The 14,378-nt window shown below is 43.4% G+C and overlaps 1 protein-coding gene across 1 annotated transcript in view; it reads left to right on the top strand.

Annotated features, from left to right (window-relative positions):
- Positions 1–14,128, top strand: part of arhgap35a (Rho GTPase activating protein 35a) — a 62,679-nt gene extending 48,551 nt beyond the window's left edge. Inside the window, exons 3-7 of the mRNA XM_053422486.1 lie at positions 1,360–1,501; positions 7,979–8,056; positions 9,975–10,106; positions 12,046–12,151; positions 13,108–14,128. Coding sequence (XP_053278461.1) covers positions 1,360–1,501; positions 7,979–8,056; positions 9,975–10,106; positions 12,046–12,151; positions 13,108–13,591 — 942 coding nt within the window. The 3' untranslated portion in view covers positions 13,592–14,128. The remainder of the gene's footprint in view (positions 1–1,359; positions 1,502–7,978; positions 8,057–9,974; positions 10,107–12,045; positions 12,152–13,107) is intronic.
- Positions 14,129–14,378: the final 250 nt, after the last annotated feature.

The following is a 14,378-nucleotide window of genomic DNA, read 5'->3' on the forward strand; positions in this document are numbered from 1 at the left end:
TCTCTCGTGTCTACAATTTGACATTTGTTTAAGCCTCATATCCTTGCAGAGCAGTACATTAGAGCGGAGGCGCATGCATCATTAAGCTGGGTTTATAGAATAACCAAGATCATTACATAATGACAGTACAAAGTTTTTAATGACTGAAACATCAGCGGAGTCAACACGGGACCTGATTCATGTGACATGCAGTTGAAATTAAGAGAAAATAGAGTAAATTATGTTATTGTTTTGAGAAGAGGCTTGAATAGAATTGAGAAAAAATTCAAACGTAACTTACATTTTTGACAGCATAGGAATTATAATTTCTAGGATTTTTTTGGTTATTGTAATACATATGCAGTGATAATGATAAATCTCTAACTAGCACATACTAGCAGATAACATAGGGGTACATATGTATCTGTCGGGTAAAAACTGAATGGAAGATAATAGCTTGGCAATTTTGAGCCAGTGGAAAAAGATGACAAAAAAGCAGAATAGTTTATCTTAATATTCAGACAATGGTCTAGGTGAGTCCTCCTTGATCACCCCGGACCCCTGGGCTCTCAATTAGCGTTCCCCTGCTTGTTTCCGTGAGTAACGCTGTAAGTGAGAATGTGTATACGTGGTATCCAGCATGTTTGGTGGAGGGGAGCAAGGCCAGTAAATGGAGCAGAGGGCACGCTGGGCTCCCTCTCTCTAATGAGCACTCCTGCTCCTTCTCCTGTGTCTATCTCTCAGGCCTGCTCTGCACCCACACTCCATGTTAGCAGCCAACCATGCATCCTCCCCTCACCACCCAGCCTGCCAGGACAGTGCCTCAGGGGGGGCTGACAGACTTACTAGAGATGCAGGCCTTAGGGGCCGTCAAAACAGTCCCGCCGAAGACCATTAGAGCACAGTACAATTACTGCTGATGCTTCAGCCATACAGATGCAGGTAGAGGATGTTGCAGGAGTGTATTGGAGGTCTCTTAACAGGAGTTAAAAAGTGATTAAAAAACAAGAGAGTTTGATTATCTGAGAGCTGCAGTGCAGTAGAGAGTAAGCAGAAGAGAAACATTGTGTGATGCCAAAGGAAGGATGAATAGAGCAGAGTGACAGAGAAGCTGATATATTTCTCACTGACGCACACAAGAGGCTTTAAGACAGGAATGTATGATCACTTATCAGTTTTGAGGAATGTGTGGGATGGGTGTGTGCATGTGTGTGTTGATAAAACATTTTAAAACAAGGTCATTTAAATAAATGCCCCCAGGGCTCGGTGTCATTTTGGAAATGTTTGCTTACGTCAGACGTGTCCATGTCAATTAGGCTCAAATAATATTGGATTTCCTCTGAGGAACTCTCACCAATCGTCTCAACTTTCCTCTTTCAGAAACCTCGAGCCAAACCCAGGCATTCCATCTCAAAACCCTGTGAAAGCAACTACTTCGGGGTGCCACTGGCCTCTGTGGTGTCCCCTGAGAGGCCAATCCCAGTCTTCATCGAGAAGTGCATCCGCTTCATTGAAACGACCGGTAAGAATCTCTTATACTTTACATACTAAGGTGTACTCTGAGTATGTTTAAAGGTATCCAGTTGTTCACATCACAGGTTGTTGTTTCCAGTCATTAAAATATATTTTTTTCCAGTTTTTTTATGTGTGCTACCTGTCTCTTTTAATTACTCTCTTTTCATATATATTTTTTATTTTAATCCTCTTGGGATGTTGGTGGGTTTGTTACATTCACCACTAAGATTGTCACAATATCGATCTCCTTAAATCACACTCATGTTACAGCATGTTAACATACAAGTGCACATGCATCCTTGCTCTCTGTTGTGTCTTCCCTGGTCTTTGTTAAGGTTTGGTAAATGGTTCCAGGGACGTTACCCAGTCTTGTTCTAATAACCTAAATGATAACAACGGCAAAATTAAGTGTGGAAAAGTATCGTGCCTATTTACATATCACATTATATAAATCCTTACCTATTATTTTGTATTACCTTGAGAGGGAGTCATTAGAGACATATTCAGATGAATGGGGTAATAAGAAAAAACTAATAGGTCTATCATTAAGTATAATGTGAAAGTGGTTTACTTGAAATATTATAGATTTAACCTTCTGTTTAGCGAACATGTCTTTCATTTTTTGCCTCCAACTATCAACAACCTCTTCCTCTTCCTTTCCTCTTCCTCTCCGGGAGAGTACTGGGAACACAGATGTGGTATCATAGTCTCATCTAACCTTATTGCCCAGATGCCAGGCTGTGCTTGTGTCCCACTGCCCCAGGACTGCCAGCTTGCCTCTCAACCTCCCACCAGCTGTTCAAAGGCGACTGAGTGCAGGGACAATGCATGTGTATAGATATTTGTTCACATCCCCGAAGTCAGAATATCCCGCCCCACTAACAATTAACAACTCAACATTTTTATTAGTTGGATATTTCATTTTTTATTTCCTTGAATCTCCTCTGGAAATCAAGAACAGCTTATAAAGTCAACCCAACTAACTAATACCAAGTTGAAAGGTCTGTCCCCTCTTAATTTGATTTAGTTATCATATTTTGAGACAATTAAATGCATAATGCATTCGTGGCAAGAAAGAGAAAGTGAGCCCTTGGGAATTATCACCGTTTATGCATTTAATTGTCTCAAAATATGATAACTAAATCTAAGTTTACAATCAACAGCAAACATTTTCTATGATTTGAGATTATTTCATAGTAATGCTGAATTAAACATTTTGACTAGTTGAAAAAATATTGCATCTCAAAATTCTGGAATCAGACTAGAAAGTATTTATAACTGTGAAATGTAAATTCCCTATCGGTTGCTAAAGGACAATGTTATTGATGGATGGACAGCTGTGGATAAGTAGTTTGAAAAGGTTGTCCATTAACCAGAACGTCCGTGGTTCGATTCCCGGATTGTCCAGTTGGAACTCTGTTTCTGAAGATACTGAACCCCAAATTTAGCTGCATGACTGTGTTTGTGAATTTGGTCAATAAGACAAAAAACGCTCAATATAAGTCTGTTTACAGAGTTATTGGGTTTGTCCTAAATGTAATTTTATTGTGGTTTACAATACTTTATAAATCATCTAGGTAATGTTTAATTAAAATACCCACACTCGTTCCTTGAAATTCTCTTAATCAGCTTCCAGGGTGTGAGTTGAGTTTAAAAAAGTGAGTTTGTCAACACACTGCTGGTGCTCACTGACGTGCCAATGCATTCCATTGTAATCTCTGTGCTGATAAAAGAGCATGTATTTGTGGATTACTGCAGCCGTTCAAAACATCCACCGCCTTCCTCTGTGTAGGAGTGTCGGGGCACAGCTCTAGATAACAAGGCATCACATTGGATTTCACCTCACCCGTTCACATGTTAACTGGAGCAGTCACGGCAGTTACTTCTGGATGAAGGAGAAAAACTGGTTGAATTTACGTCTGTACAAGCTGTGTGTGTGTGTGTGTGTGTGTGCGTACTTAAGATGAATGCGCTGCTCGTTCAGAGGTGTTTTCCACTTTTTTACCCTCACTCACTCTCTCAGTATTCCTCCTAATCCCATGTTTCCTCTCCCCTCCTTTCTCTGCGTGGTGTCCTTGTTTCTCCTGATCCGCCCATCCTGCTCTCTCCGTCTCTCCAAGTACCTTCACTTGTCACTTTTGATTACTCTCATCATCTTCCTAAACTATATTTTTATTCCTCCCCCGGTCCTATCCTCACCTTTCAATTCACTGTAATTTTATTTCCCCCCCTTCCTCTTGTCAGGATGTTGTGTGTCTGTGTGTGTGTGTGTTTTTAGCCAGGGGGTTGCCAGGTAATGTCCTACCCGATAGCTCCCTCTGTCCGATCAATATCACAACGTCAGAAATTGGATTAACGTTTGGGCTCATCTCTTTTCTATGTGTTTAGCTTGTTCTTGTGAGTGTGCAAGTATTACAGCCTCACACGGATCAACTGAGAATGTTTGCAGAACCGTATTGTTTACATGTGGAGCAGAATGGCACACGTATACAGAGATCTACTAAGACTGGAAGGGGAAATGAGTTACAATGTCTTATTTAGTTTGGATTGTATTCGCCGTAAGTCAGACTTTATTTATCCCGTATCTACGTCTACAATCTGTGCGTATAAAGACACACACAGGAAAAGACCACACAGCGCCGTGACTGTGTTTGTCACTTTAGTGTGAGCTGATGAGTGACGTCGTAAGGCTGACCCTAGACCAGCAGCTTTGACCTACATCCTTCCCTTTTCCCTTTACCTCAAACAGAAATACTCATTGTTAACTTAAACCCAAACGCAGTCTCCCACCTTCATTCTTTTATGTCAAAATGTCATTGATAATCTACTTATAGTTCTGTCTTAACTTAACTTTCATTTTTTACACTGAAGATTGATACTATTGGACACCAATATATACTTATATATATATATATATATATATATATATATATATATATATATATATATATATATATATATATATATCGCGGCTTTCAGAGTTGCACTTATGTTTATAATTCTACGTGTATATGGCACACAATGGATGCAAAAAGGAAAAAAATAAGAATCAGAAAGAAAAAGATGTGTCATACAAATAGACGACGTAGAAGCTAACGCCCATTTAGAAAGACAACAGGGTTCAATATGTTTTGGCGATGAGGGCCAACGCAGATGTTGATATACTGTAAACAAAAAACCAAGGCTCCACCCCTTACCTGAACTTACGTCGGAGCTGAGTTCTTAATATGTGAAAGACAATGTCCAGAATAATGTCCAAGAATAACCAGACTAAATTTTCTGAAGTTCATGTCTGAAAAGGGATTATCTATATTATGGCATTTTAAATGTATTCGAAAACATAGACAATCCTGCAGTTCTGTTGTTTTGGCTCTACATGCACAAACGTACTGAAGAAAAAACTCAATTTCTGTTTTCTGCTTTTACATTTTTCTATTAAAACGTCGTCTTTGTTGCTTTTTTCATTCATGCACCGTGGCTCTCTCCCTTTGTCCTGGAGTATAATAGGAGTGGCTTTGCTATTTTGTGTTATTTTCATGCATTCGGAGGTGGTAGAAAAGCAGCTTTATAAAATCAATCCTTAGAGTGACTGCTGTTATCTCTCCTCGGCTCCCAGCGCGGTAGGCTCAGTGTGTTCTGCTCTAGGGTGCTGAGGTGATGACTGTGCGTTAGGGTGTGCAGGCATATCTGCTGGCCTTAGGAGCCTCCATAGCGACGTAAAGGGCAGCACCCAGCGACTGCCTGTCTCCATGGTAAACTATGAAGTCAGCCCCTGGGCTGCAGAACCCAGAGAAACGCTGGGGCCTGGGCTGGAGTGTTGTTAGACAGTAACGGGCCATCGGAGCGCAACTGCTAACTGCAGCAGCGTTTATCGCTCTATCGTAGTTTGTGTGATTGCAGGTTCTCAGGTGTGTTGTTGGCCACTTGAGTGTTACTGGAAGCTCTGAAATGATAATAGATGGGTTAATTTTTAGTTGTCTGTGTATACGTGTGTATAGTGCATGAGGATATTCGCAAAAGTCTGATCAATGTAATGATCTATCCTAAAATGCACTATATTTGATTAAGTTGTGTTTTTTCATCAGGGCTAGGGCAAGTAGAGGATGTAGATGAAACATTTGTTTGTTGCTGGAAGTGCTCGGATTTACATTGACCTCAGGAATTGCCCGTGCCTTGTTTGAACCCAGAGGAAGAGGATGCTGCCTCGCAGAGCTCACCTTTCTGGCGCTTCTTCCTCTGCTGCTCTTTCATTCTTTCCCCTCTTCCACAACCTCCATCTTCAATGCATTTTGTTGTTTCAAGCACACTTCCTAGCCTTGTATATACCCCTCCTTATCTTAATCCATTTATTTTTTCTCATTTCTCCTTTCATCAGTCTGACCCTGACTCCTATGCGTCCTCACACTCCCCCACTATCGCTCCTCATCGTTGGGTGCTTGTCCTATTTTCCCCCAATCTCCCTCACACTCCCCCCCCCCCCCCCCCCCCCCCCCCCCCCGCTTCACTACTCCCCTCTCCCTATCTGTCCCATCCCTGTTTTCTTAGAGTCTGGCTAGAAAAGCTTTTGTGGATAATTGATTGGTAGAAGGAGGAGATCGATGCTGTATGCCTTGACTGAGAGCTCTCTCATTTCCTCCCTGCCTCTGCCTATCTCTCCCTCTTTTTCTGCCACTCCCTATCTCGCTCACCCGCTCTGGATTGCTCTTTGTCTCCCCGATTGCCAGCAAAATGTGTGCGGAGAGGGAATCAAGGGTTGGGAGGTGAAATCTTATCTTTTTGTAATATGGAAAAAAGTATTAATGAACCAAGATGAAGGGAGCATTCACTCTCTCCTGTTATACACATGCTTTTCCTTTCAGTCAATGTCCTGCTGTGACCCGGTTTCATTGTGTTTTCCATGAATGTATTTCTAAGATATACTACCAATTGGAAAACACAATAATTTTTTCTATTTATCAGTAGTAATGCCTGTACATACGAATACACCTGAAAATCATGTGCTTGGTTACAGAAAATACTAAGAAGGAATAAAAAAACAACAGTAGTGAAAAATAAGAGCAGGGTTTTATTTCCTTGCATCAACAAAAGATTGAACTGTTCAGTTTACAAAATTTTTCATTCACCAGTGGTCGAACCCAACAGGAAGCAAATGCAGGTGAAAGTGTCATTGTTTCCAAACATCTCCGTTTGAAACCTGTCTATATAGAACACAGCCCTGGTGTCTCTCAAACTACAGAAGAAGCCTTTAGAAAGTTTTCTGTTTTAGGCGCTTTAAAACTGTGGAGTCTGGACACCATGGCCCAAACGTAACAATACTGATGCATTTTAATACTAAAACTTGGGTGGATGTAGCCAACGTTTACTGCAAATACTATCAAGAGTGCAGAATACAGCTTCAGCTAAATTCACATATTTGTTGGGTATGTTCTAACATTGTATATGTACAGCAGGGTCCTACTGGTTTTAGAACTGATGCAGGATGTGAGGAAATATTAGCTGAGATAATTTGTAATTGTCAGTTCAACAAAAAGATGGGCGACTTAAAAGGCCTCCTAGACTCAAAACTGTATCACTCTTGTCTGCACCTGCTGTTGAAACTTTAAGTGTCTGTAAATCTGCATGTTTCAAACAGGAGGTGAGATAAACACACAAACATGTGAAAAACAGCTGACTGCTGCATTCCTGCCCTTTTTTCTTGTTTTGTTGAGGTGACTAATACAGAGTTCCTGTTACATTCCTCTAATATTGATCCGTGAATTTGCTGCAGTATTCTTCATTGCTGTTTCTCAAGATTAGATGAGTCAAAGTTATCTGTAAACCTCTCGATGTAGTGATAGTTTCCCTTTGTGTGCTTTCAGTATACACTACACAGTATACGCTGCTTTTTCCAGATGTTGTAAGTCTGACATAGTTACTTTCGGCTCTGCTGCCATCAGTGTGTTAGAGCCCGAGCTGCCCTTTACAGAATATTTTGCACCTCTAAATAGAAATTAGGTAATTGCCTATTACTAAACTCTAACATGGACATTTTGGAGTTGCTGCTTTTCCTCCTTTTTGTGTCAATAAAGTGAACATGGATGCATTTTCTCTGTCTAAATGTCTCTGCCATGTCTAACTAAATAACCTCCAATGACTGAAGTTGTATAGGAAAACCACTCGGTCTCCACCACTCCCTTTTTTAATGTGTGAGGCACCAAGGTAGCCTCTGTTTGTCACAGTGCACTAGTGGGCTGTTAGCAGGCCTGCAGGAGTGCTTTATAGGTTTAATAAATAGTGCTAATACTGTGTTTAGATGGTAGGGGATATGGGGAGAGGCCATTAGAGCAGTCCGGAGTGGCTCCCCTTTATCAGCCCCTCCGAGGGAATCTATTCACCTTGTAAAAAAAGACATTCAGAAGAAGATTAAATACCTGATATTTGTGGCAAATTAAACAAATGGAGAAAAACACTAAGCTAATAACATCCCTCTCTCTCTCTTCCTCAGGATTGAGCACAGAGGGCATCTACAGGGTCAGTGGGAACAAATCCGAGATGGAGAGCATGCAGCGGCAATTTGACCAAGGTGAGTTACTGTCTGTTCACAGGGCTCACACATACTTTTCATCCTTGCTTCAAACATTCACTGACAGGCTGTGTGTTTGAATACGAGGCCGTGTGTGCGTGTGTGTGTGTGTGCGCGTGCGCGCGCGTGTGCACATCTGCTTCTATCTGTAACTAGCCTGGATCTCCTTAATTAACCAGGGAGCATTAATCCAACTGAGGGAATTGGCCTTCGCTTCCCTTTAGACTGCAGTGCTGCCTCCTCAGTCATCTACCTGCTCCTGTGTGCGTGTACGAGAGTTCAGGATGTGTGTCTCCATGTGTGTGACTGTCTGGTGTGGGCAGTTAATTACCTCCAGATTGGTTTGGTTAATGAAGCATGTCGCTGTCGAGATAGATAGCAGAGCAAGATGGTCGGTGTGGATGTGTGTGAGTGCGTCCCCGCCTGGTTGAGGTTAAATCCAGCTCAGGTAATCAGAATTGATGCGCTGCGCTGAATCATTCTGAGCCTCGGGCCGACGGGACAAGACAATTACAGGTGAAGCTACAGCGCATGTGTCTCATAGCCGCACTGAAGATGGCACTTCATCAGTTCCCTGAAGATTCCGATAACGTATTACAGGAGGAAACAGCATCAGAAGCTCTGCACTTTGGAAGCTCTCAAAGTGGGAGCTCCTCTCAGACTGTGAAAGAAACTCTCAAACTTTATCTGTACTAGTTTTCTCTTTCTGCACATTCTACCTTTTGTGAGGTAAAATGTTATCAGGAAATGGCTTTTTTAATTAAGCCGCTTGTTCACAGACACACGTACACTCATTCTACAAGAGTGGTGCTCAAGTGGTTTTGCTGTCTTTGGTTCTCTGAGCTGTTCCTTTTTGTGTTCGTTCTACCTTTATTTAGCCCTTTTTAATTAATGAGAATGATCCAATGATGCTTCAGCAAAGATGATCTCAGGCTCCCAGACCAAGTTCGGTGGGAATCAGTTAAGTCATTTCTGCATAATCCCGCAGTGAGCGTCCTGCAGTGAGTTTGAGTTACACTGTCCCTGACATGCATGGTTATTGCTTGTTTTCCCCGATTACAAACAAATGCAGTGTAAGAAGTCACCTCAACACTACATGTACATTCACAATATCCCGTCCTGTACTCTGATTGGCTGAGCTTGTCTCCGACTAGATATTTAGCCTGCTAGAACTGTGTTGGTTGCAAAGCCTCTCAAATTGCATCTTTGAAGAGTTTAAAGGGCAACTGCTGATTTGTCTCCAGACTGAACTTTGCTGTAATAGTTTTTAATTAGCCTGTAATCTGGAAAACAAATAAAGATACAAACATGGCTGAAAACTGTAAGTAAACATTGTATATATAGTTTAGCAATATTATACCTCTCCATATCATGATCCAGCACATTTTCTATAAAATCCATAACCCATCTTTTCCTGATTTTGGAAAATGTGATACTTATACTACATACAAAGTAATTATAGAAATGATTTATAAATCCTACAAAAGTTTGTTTTCTTTTTTTTAAACGCTCCAGTCCATTGTTTTTTCAATATTGTCTCATAAAACCCAGAGATACCTAAGCAATACCTACCGCTGTCACCAAGTTCAGACACACTACAACATAAAACACCAGAAGATATGACATAAAAGTCTAAGCAAGGAAAATAGAACAAGACATTTTTCTTATTTTGTAAGTTGGAAACTTTATTATATTGGCAGCGTTTTGTTTTTCAGACTTCTGTCCTGAAATTCCTGAGGGGACATACAATAAAAACAAAACTTTAGTACAATTGGTATAGATTAAACAATACAGCAAAGCTTCTGTGGCTTTTATTTCAGAAAGTGTTTATAAGATGTTTATTATCTCCACCTCCATTGTATATTCATGTGTGTATGTAACAGTGCTGTGGGATTCAAACGTCCTTTTCTTTTCCCAGACCACAACCTGGACCTTGTGGAGAAGGACTTCACCATCAACACAGTAGCTGGAGCCATGAAGGCCTTCTTCTCAGAGCTGCCGGACCCTCTGGTGCCCTACCACATGCAGGGAGAGCTGGTGGAGGCCTTCAGTAAGTTGCGGGGCCCTGGTACTGAGGGGGCGGGAGGACAGAGGGTCGTCGGGCAGAGTCTGTCTTTAAAACCCGAGGCATATTGGATTTTGCCTGAGATACTTTTTTCCATACATTGTAACTTTTCTTAAACATAACAAGCAAAAAGTCTTGCAATCCAAATCCATCCATGGGGAGAATTGGATTTGCCACTCGGCGAGGAGCCGGAGGGAGGGAGTATAGAAAGAGAGGGTGGAGCAGGATGCGGGGATGATTGCACATGATGGAGCGACACACCAGCGCTATGGATAACGTGGCTCTGAATGAAGTCATAAGAAAACGGTCATATTGTAGATAAATGACGGTGCTGATGCACTCTGCACCGCCTGTCTTTTTCTTTTTGTGTCCTGTAATCTGTCGCAACGGAGATTTAAGGTGTAGCTCAGTCTTGCATCTCGCAGGAGAGATTTACCCTTGGGCTGAAGGGTTGTTGATACTCACCGAGCTCTGTGTGTGTGTGTGTGTGTGTGTGTGTGTGTGTGTGTGTGTGTGTGTGTGTGTGTGTGTGTGTGTGTGTGTGTGTGTGTGTGTGTGTGTGTGTGTGTGTGTGTGTGTGTGTGTGTGTGTGTGTGTGTGTGTGTGTGTGTGTGCGTGCGTGCGTGCGTGCGTGCGTGCGTGCGTGCGTGCGTGCGTGCGTGCGTGCGTGCGTGCGTGCGTGCGTGCGTGCGTGCGTGCGTGCGTGCGTGCGTGCGTGCGTGCGTGCGTGCGTGCGTGCGTGCGTGCGTGCGTGCGTGCGTGCGTGCGTGCGTGCGTGCGTGCGTGCGTGCGTGCGTGCGTGCGTGCGTGCGTGCGTGCGTGCGTGCGTGCGTGCGTGCGTGCGTGCGCGTGTAATGGCCGCAGTGAGACCCTTCAGCCGTGACAGAGCCCTGATAAAGCAGACTTGCAGACTGTGTCGCAACAGAGGAGGAAGAAGAGGAGAGAGTGAAAAAGAATGTGGGGTGGAGTGAGAGATGAAGAAGCTTCAGAAGAAAACGGCAAATTGGGCATTTTTTGCTGTTTTTATTTATTTAATTATTCATGCTTTATTTATTTAACTGTTACCAGACTGGAAGGTGGGGGATGAGGGAGGTTCAGATGACGCAGGGTATGTGTGGATTTCGGTGGATGTTGTCATGGTGACATTACTTTAAATGAGCTGTAGGAAGTTGGGTTAAGTTTTGATTGCGGATGACGGATGAACAGTGGGAGGGAACCGGGCCCGTGTGAAGTCACTCGGCCTCAAATCTGTTTCTGATCCACACTGACCTCATTGTGGGAATACAAACTCAGATTCCCTGATTGTAAATCACGTTTGGGATGTGGAGGAGAACATCTGCTGCTCTCGCCGCTGCCGCCGCCGCTGCTCTCTGCCTCGCGCTCTCATACACACAGGATGGACTGTGTTAGCGGGTGACGTCAGCTCCTCTGAGTCACTCCTCGCTGCCATCGGGCTCAACACACCCAGTGCGTGTGCGTGTGCATGTGTGTGTTTCTGTAGGACACTGTGATGGGTGGACGCCTGGTATGTTCTTCTGGAATGTGTAAAGTCTTTGTCTGATTTATTTATGATAACTGTAATATTAAGTCCTTTTGAGTGTGTGCGTGTGTGCGTTTGCGTGTGTGTGTGTTTGTCACTAAGTTGTGAGGAACTCTGGCGATTGTAGAATAAACTCACTGAGTCCTGCTCAGATCCTTTTTGAGAGCTGAATCCAATTCCTCTCACTGTGATCTTCAAACTCTCCTCTTGGCCACTGCCCTCCCAATACCCCTCTCATCTTTCCTTCACCCTTCATTCTCACTCCCTTGACATCTTTTCCTCAGATTCCCCCTAATCTTTCCTTTCAGCCTCTTTTCTTCCCTACTCTAACCTACCATCTCTCTCTCTCTGTCTCTCTCTCTCTCTCTCCCCTCCACCATTCAGAGATCAACGATAGGGAGCAGCGCTTCCAGACGATGAAGGACATTCTGCGCCGCTTCCCCAAGGAGAATTACGAGGTCTTCAAATATGTCACCAGCCACTTGCTCAAGTGAGTGAATGCGGCGGGTCAGAGGCGGCCCCTGGCAGCCGCGCCGACTAAACCGCTGGTCAAGTGACCTCGCAGTGACATCATAGAAACTGGCACACAGACAGAATAGAGGTTGAGTCATGATCTGTGGTAATACACCACACAGTTATTTAATATCCTTTTTGTATGAGGATTTTTAATGTTATGTTAGACCATCATTAGGTCCCAAGGTGATTCTGATGCGTCACTAGGAAAATATCCATCAGTTATTTCTTGTGTTTCTGTTGTCTAACAAAGCCTTTCCTTTATGATTGTAAAATCAGCTACTGACACAATATATTTACAACAGAGCTGTCAGCTTTAATTAGCTCTCAGGTAGATATTGCTTCATCTTAAGATGTCCCAAGCTGAAAAGATTGTGAACCACTATAATAGATTATAGTTCATTATCTTGTTTTCAGAATTAAAGTCTGAAGTTGGTGTGCAGAGAAAGAGGATAAGCACAATAACCTATGTGGCTTTTTACCCATAGTAGCATATTGCTGTGGGAGCAGCAGTGTAGGTCAGTCAGATCACTGATGGATTGACGTATGATTTTGTACAGATATTCATGGTCCTCAGATTTGAACCCTACTGACTCTGTTGATCTCCTCACAAGTCCAAATAACAATGAAAACATTAGTATAAAACTTGTCCTATTGTTTTTAACAGGAACTCTAGGCCTGTTCTGGTTGCAGTTTCTCAAATTGGATTTTCTTCTCTTCTTTAATTTTTATCTTTGTAAATTGACTAAACAAGATATATGATGAAATCAGTTAGGACTTCAAAATGATCGGCAAATTAATTAATAATTGTTAATAACAGCCCTACAGAACACACCTGGAGGGATTTTATTACAAATCTGGAGATTCAGAGGACACCATCATGTTTTGTCAAAGTACTGAATTCATCCTCTTTTTGCTTTCTCTGTTTGTCAGGGTGAGTCAGAACAACAAGTCGAACCTGATGACCAGTGAGAACCTGTCCATCTGTTTCTGGCCCACACTGATGAGACCAGACTTCACCACCATGGACGCCCTGACTGCCACCCGCATCTACCAGACACTGATCGAGAGCTTCATCCACCAGTGCATGTACTTCTTCTACAACCAGCCGCTGGCCGATGGCCTCCCTGGCTCCCCCACCTCCTCGTACTCCTCGGGAGGAACCTCGGCGTACTCCAGCATGGCTGGAGGCTACTCATCCTCGCCGACTCCGTCCCCGGCTCCCTACGTCCTCCCCGCCACCCCTCCTGTCATCCCCCACTACGGCCCTCCTCTCCATCATCATCTCCACCACCACCACCATCATCACCAGACCCCACCCCACTCCCCGCCTGCTACTCCTCAGTCCCCCATCCCAGCCCTGCTGCCGCCTTCCCTGCACCCCCACCACCCCCATACGGAACAACACACGCTGTGAACCAGGGATCAAGGGAAAGAGAAGAAGAAAAAAACTAAGACGAGGACAGGATTCAGAGAGGTTCAAAGGTTCAAAATAAGAAATCTTGAAATTTGGGAAGGAACTGAAGAGGATGTATTGAAAGGAGGACAGGAGAAGTTGGGAGACTTTGAGTGAGATGCAGTATGTACAGGGAGAAACCTACCTGTTTGGGAGATGAAGAGGGGTTTGAGCCTCCGTTGCTTTTAGAAAAAATGGACACACACACAAGACCCAAAGGGGAACACTGCAAAGCCTCTGAACTGGCTGTATGATCTTTCTCTTCCCCGTCGCCACTTGTATCCCTTTGTCTCTCTCCTTGCCTTATACCAACACACAAACACACTAATGAAGAGGGAGGAGTTGCCAGTCACTGTTAAACGGACTCAGGGAGGGACACAGAAGTAAAGTGCAAAATGGGGAATGTGAAATCTGTTATGTTGGGATTGCTACACTACACACACATGCACACACACATCAACACACACACACAATCACAAAAACAGTGGCCAGTGTGCCTCTGACAACCATTCTCCTCAATTCCTGGGAAATTTGGAATTCTTTTCCTTTTTTCTTTTTGCAAGCAGACCCACCTGCTGTACCTACCTGGAGGCCGTGGCTGGGATTGTAGCAGAGTGCGAGTCGTGAACGTGTTTATTTCACCACTGTACAGAGAAGACTTTAGCAAGAAACATGTGTTACTACTCACCCGGCAGGATGTTCTGTCCTCTGCGACTCACACATTCCTATCCGTCAACCCCTCACACAC

This window comes from Pleuronectes platessa, chromosome 5 (genome assembly GCF_947347685.1).
Source record: "Pleuronectes platessa chromosome 5, fPlePla1.1, whole genome shotgun sequence".
Taxonomy (NCBI): domain Eukaryota; kingdom Metazoa; phylum Chordata; class Actinopteri; order Pleuronectiformes; family Pleuronectidae; genus Pleuronectes; species Pleuronectes platessa.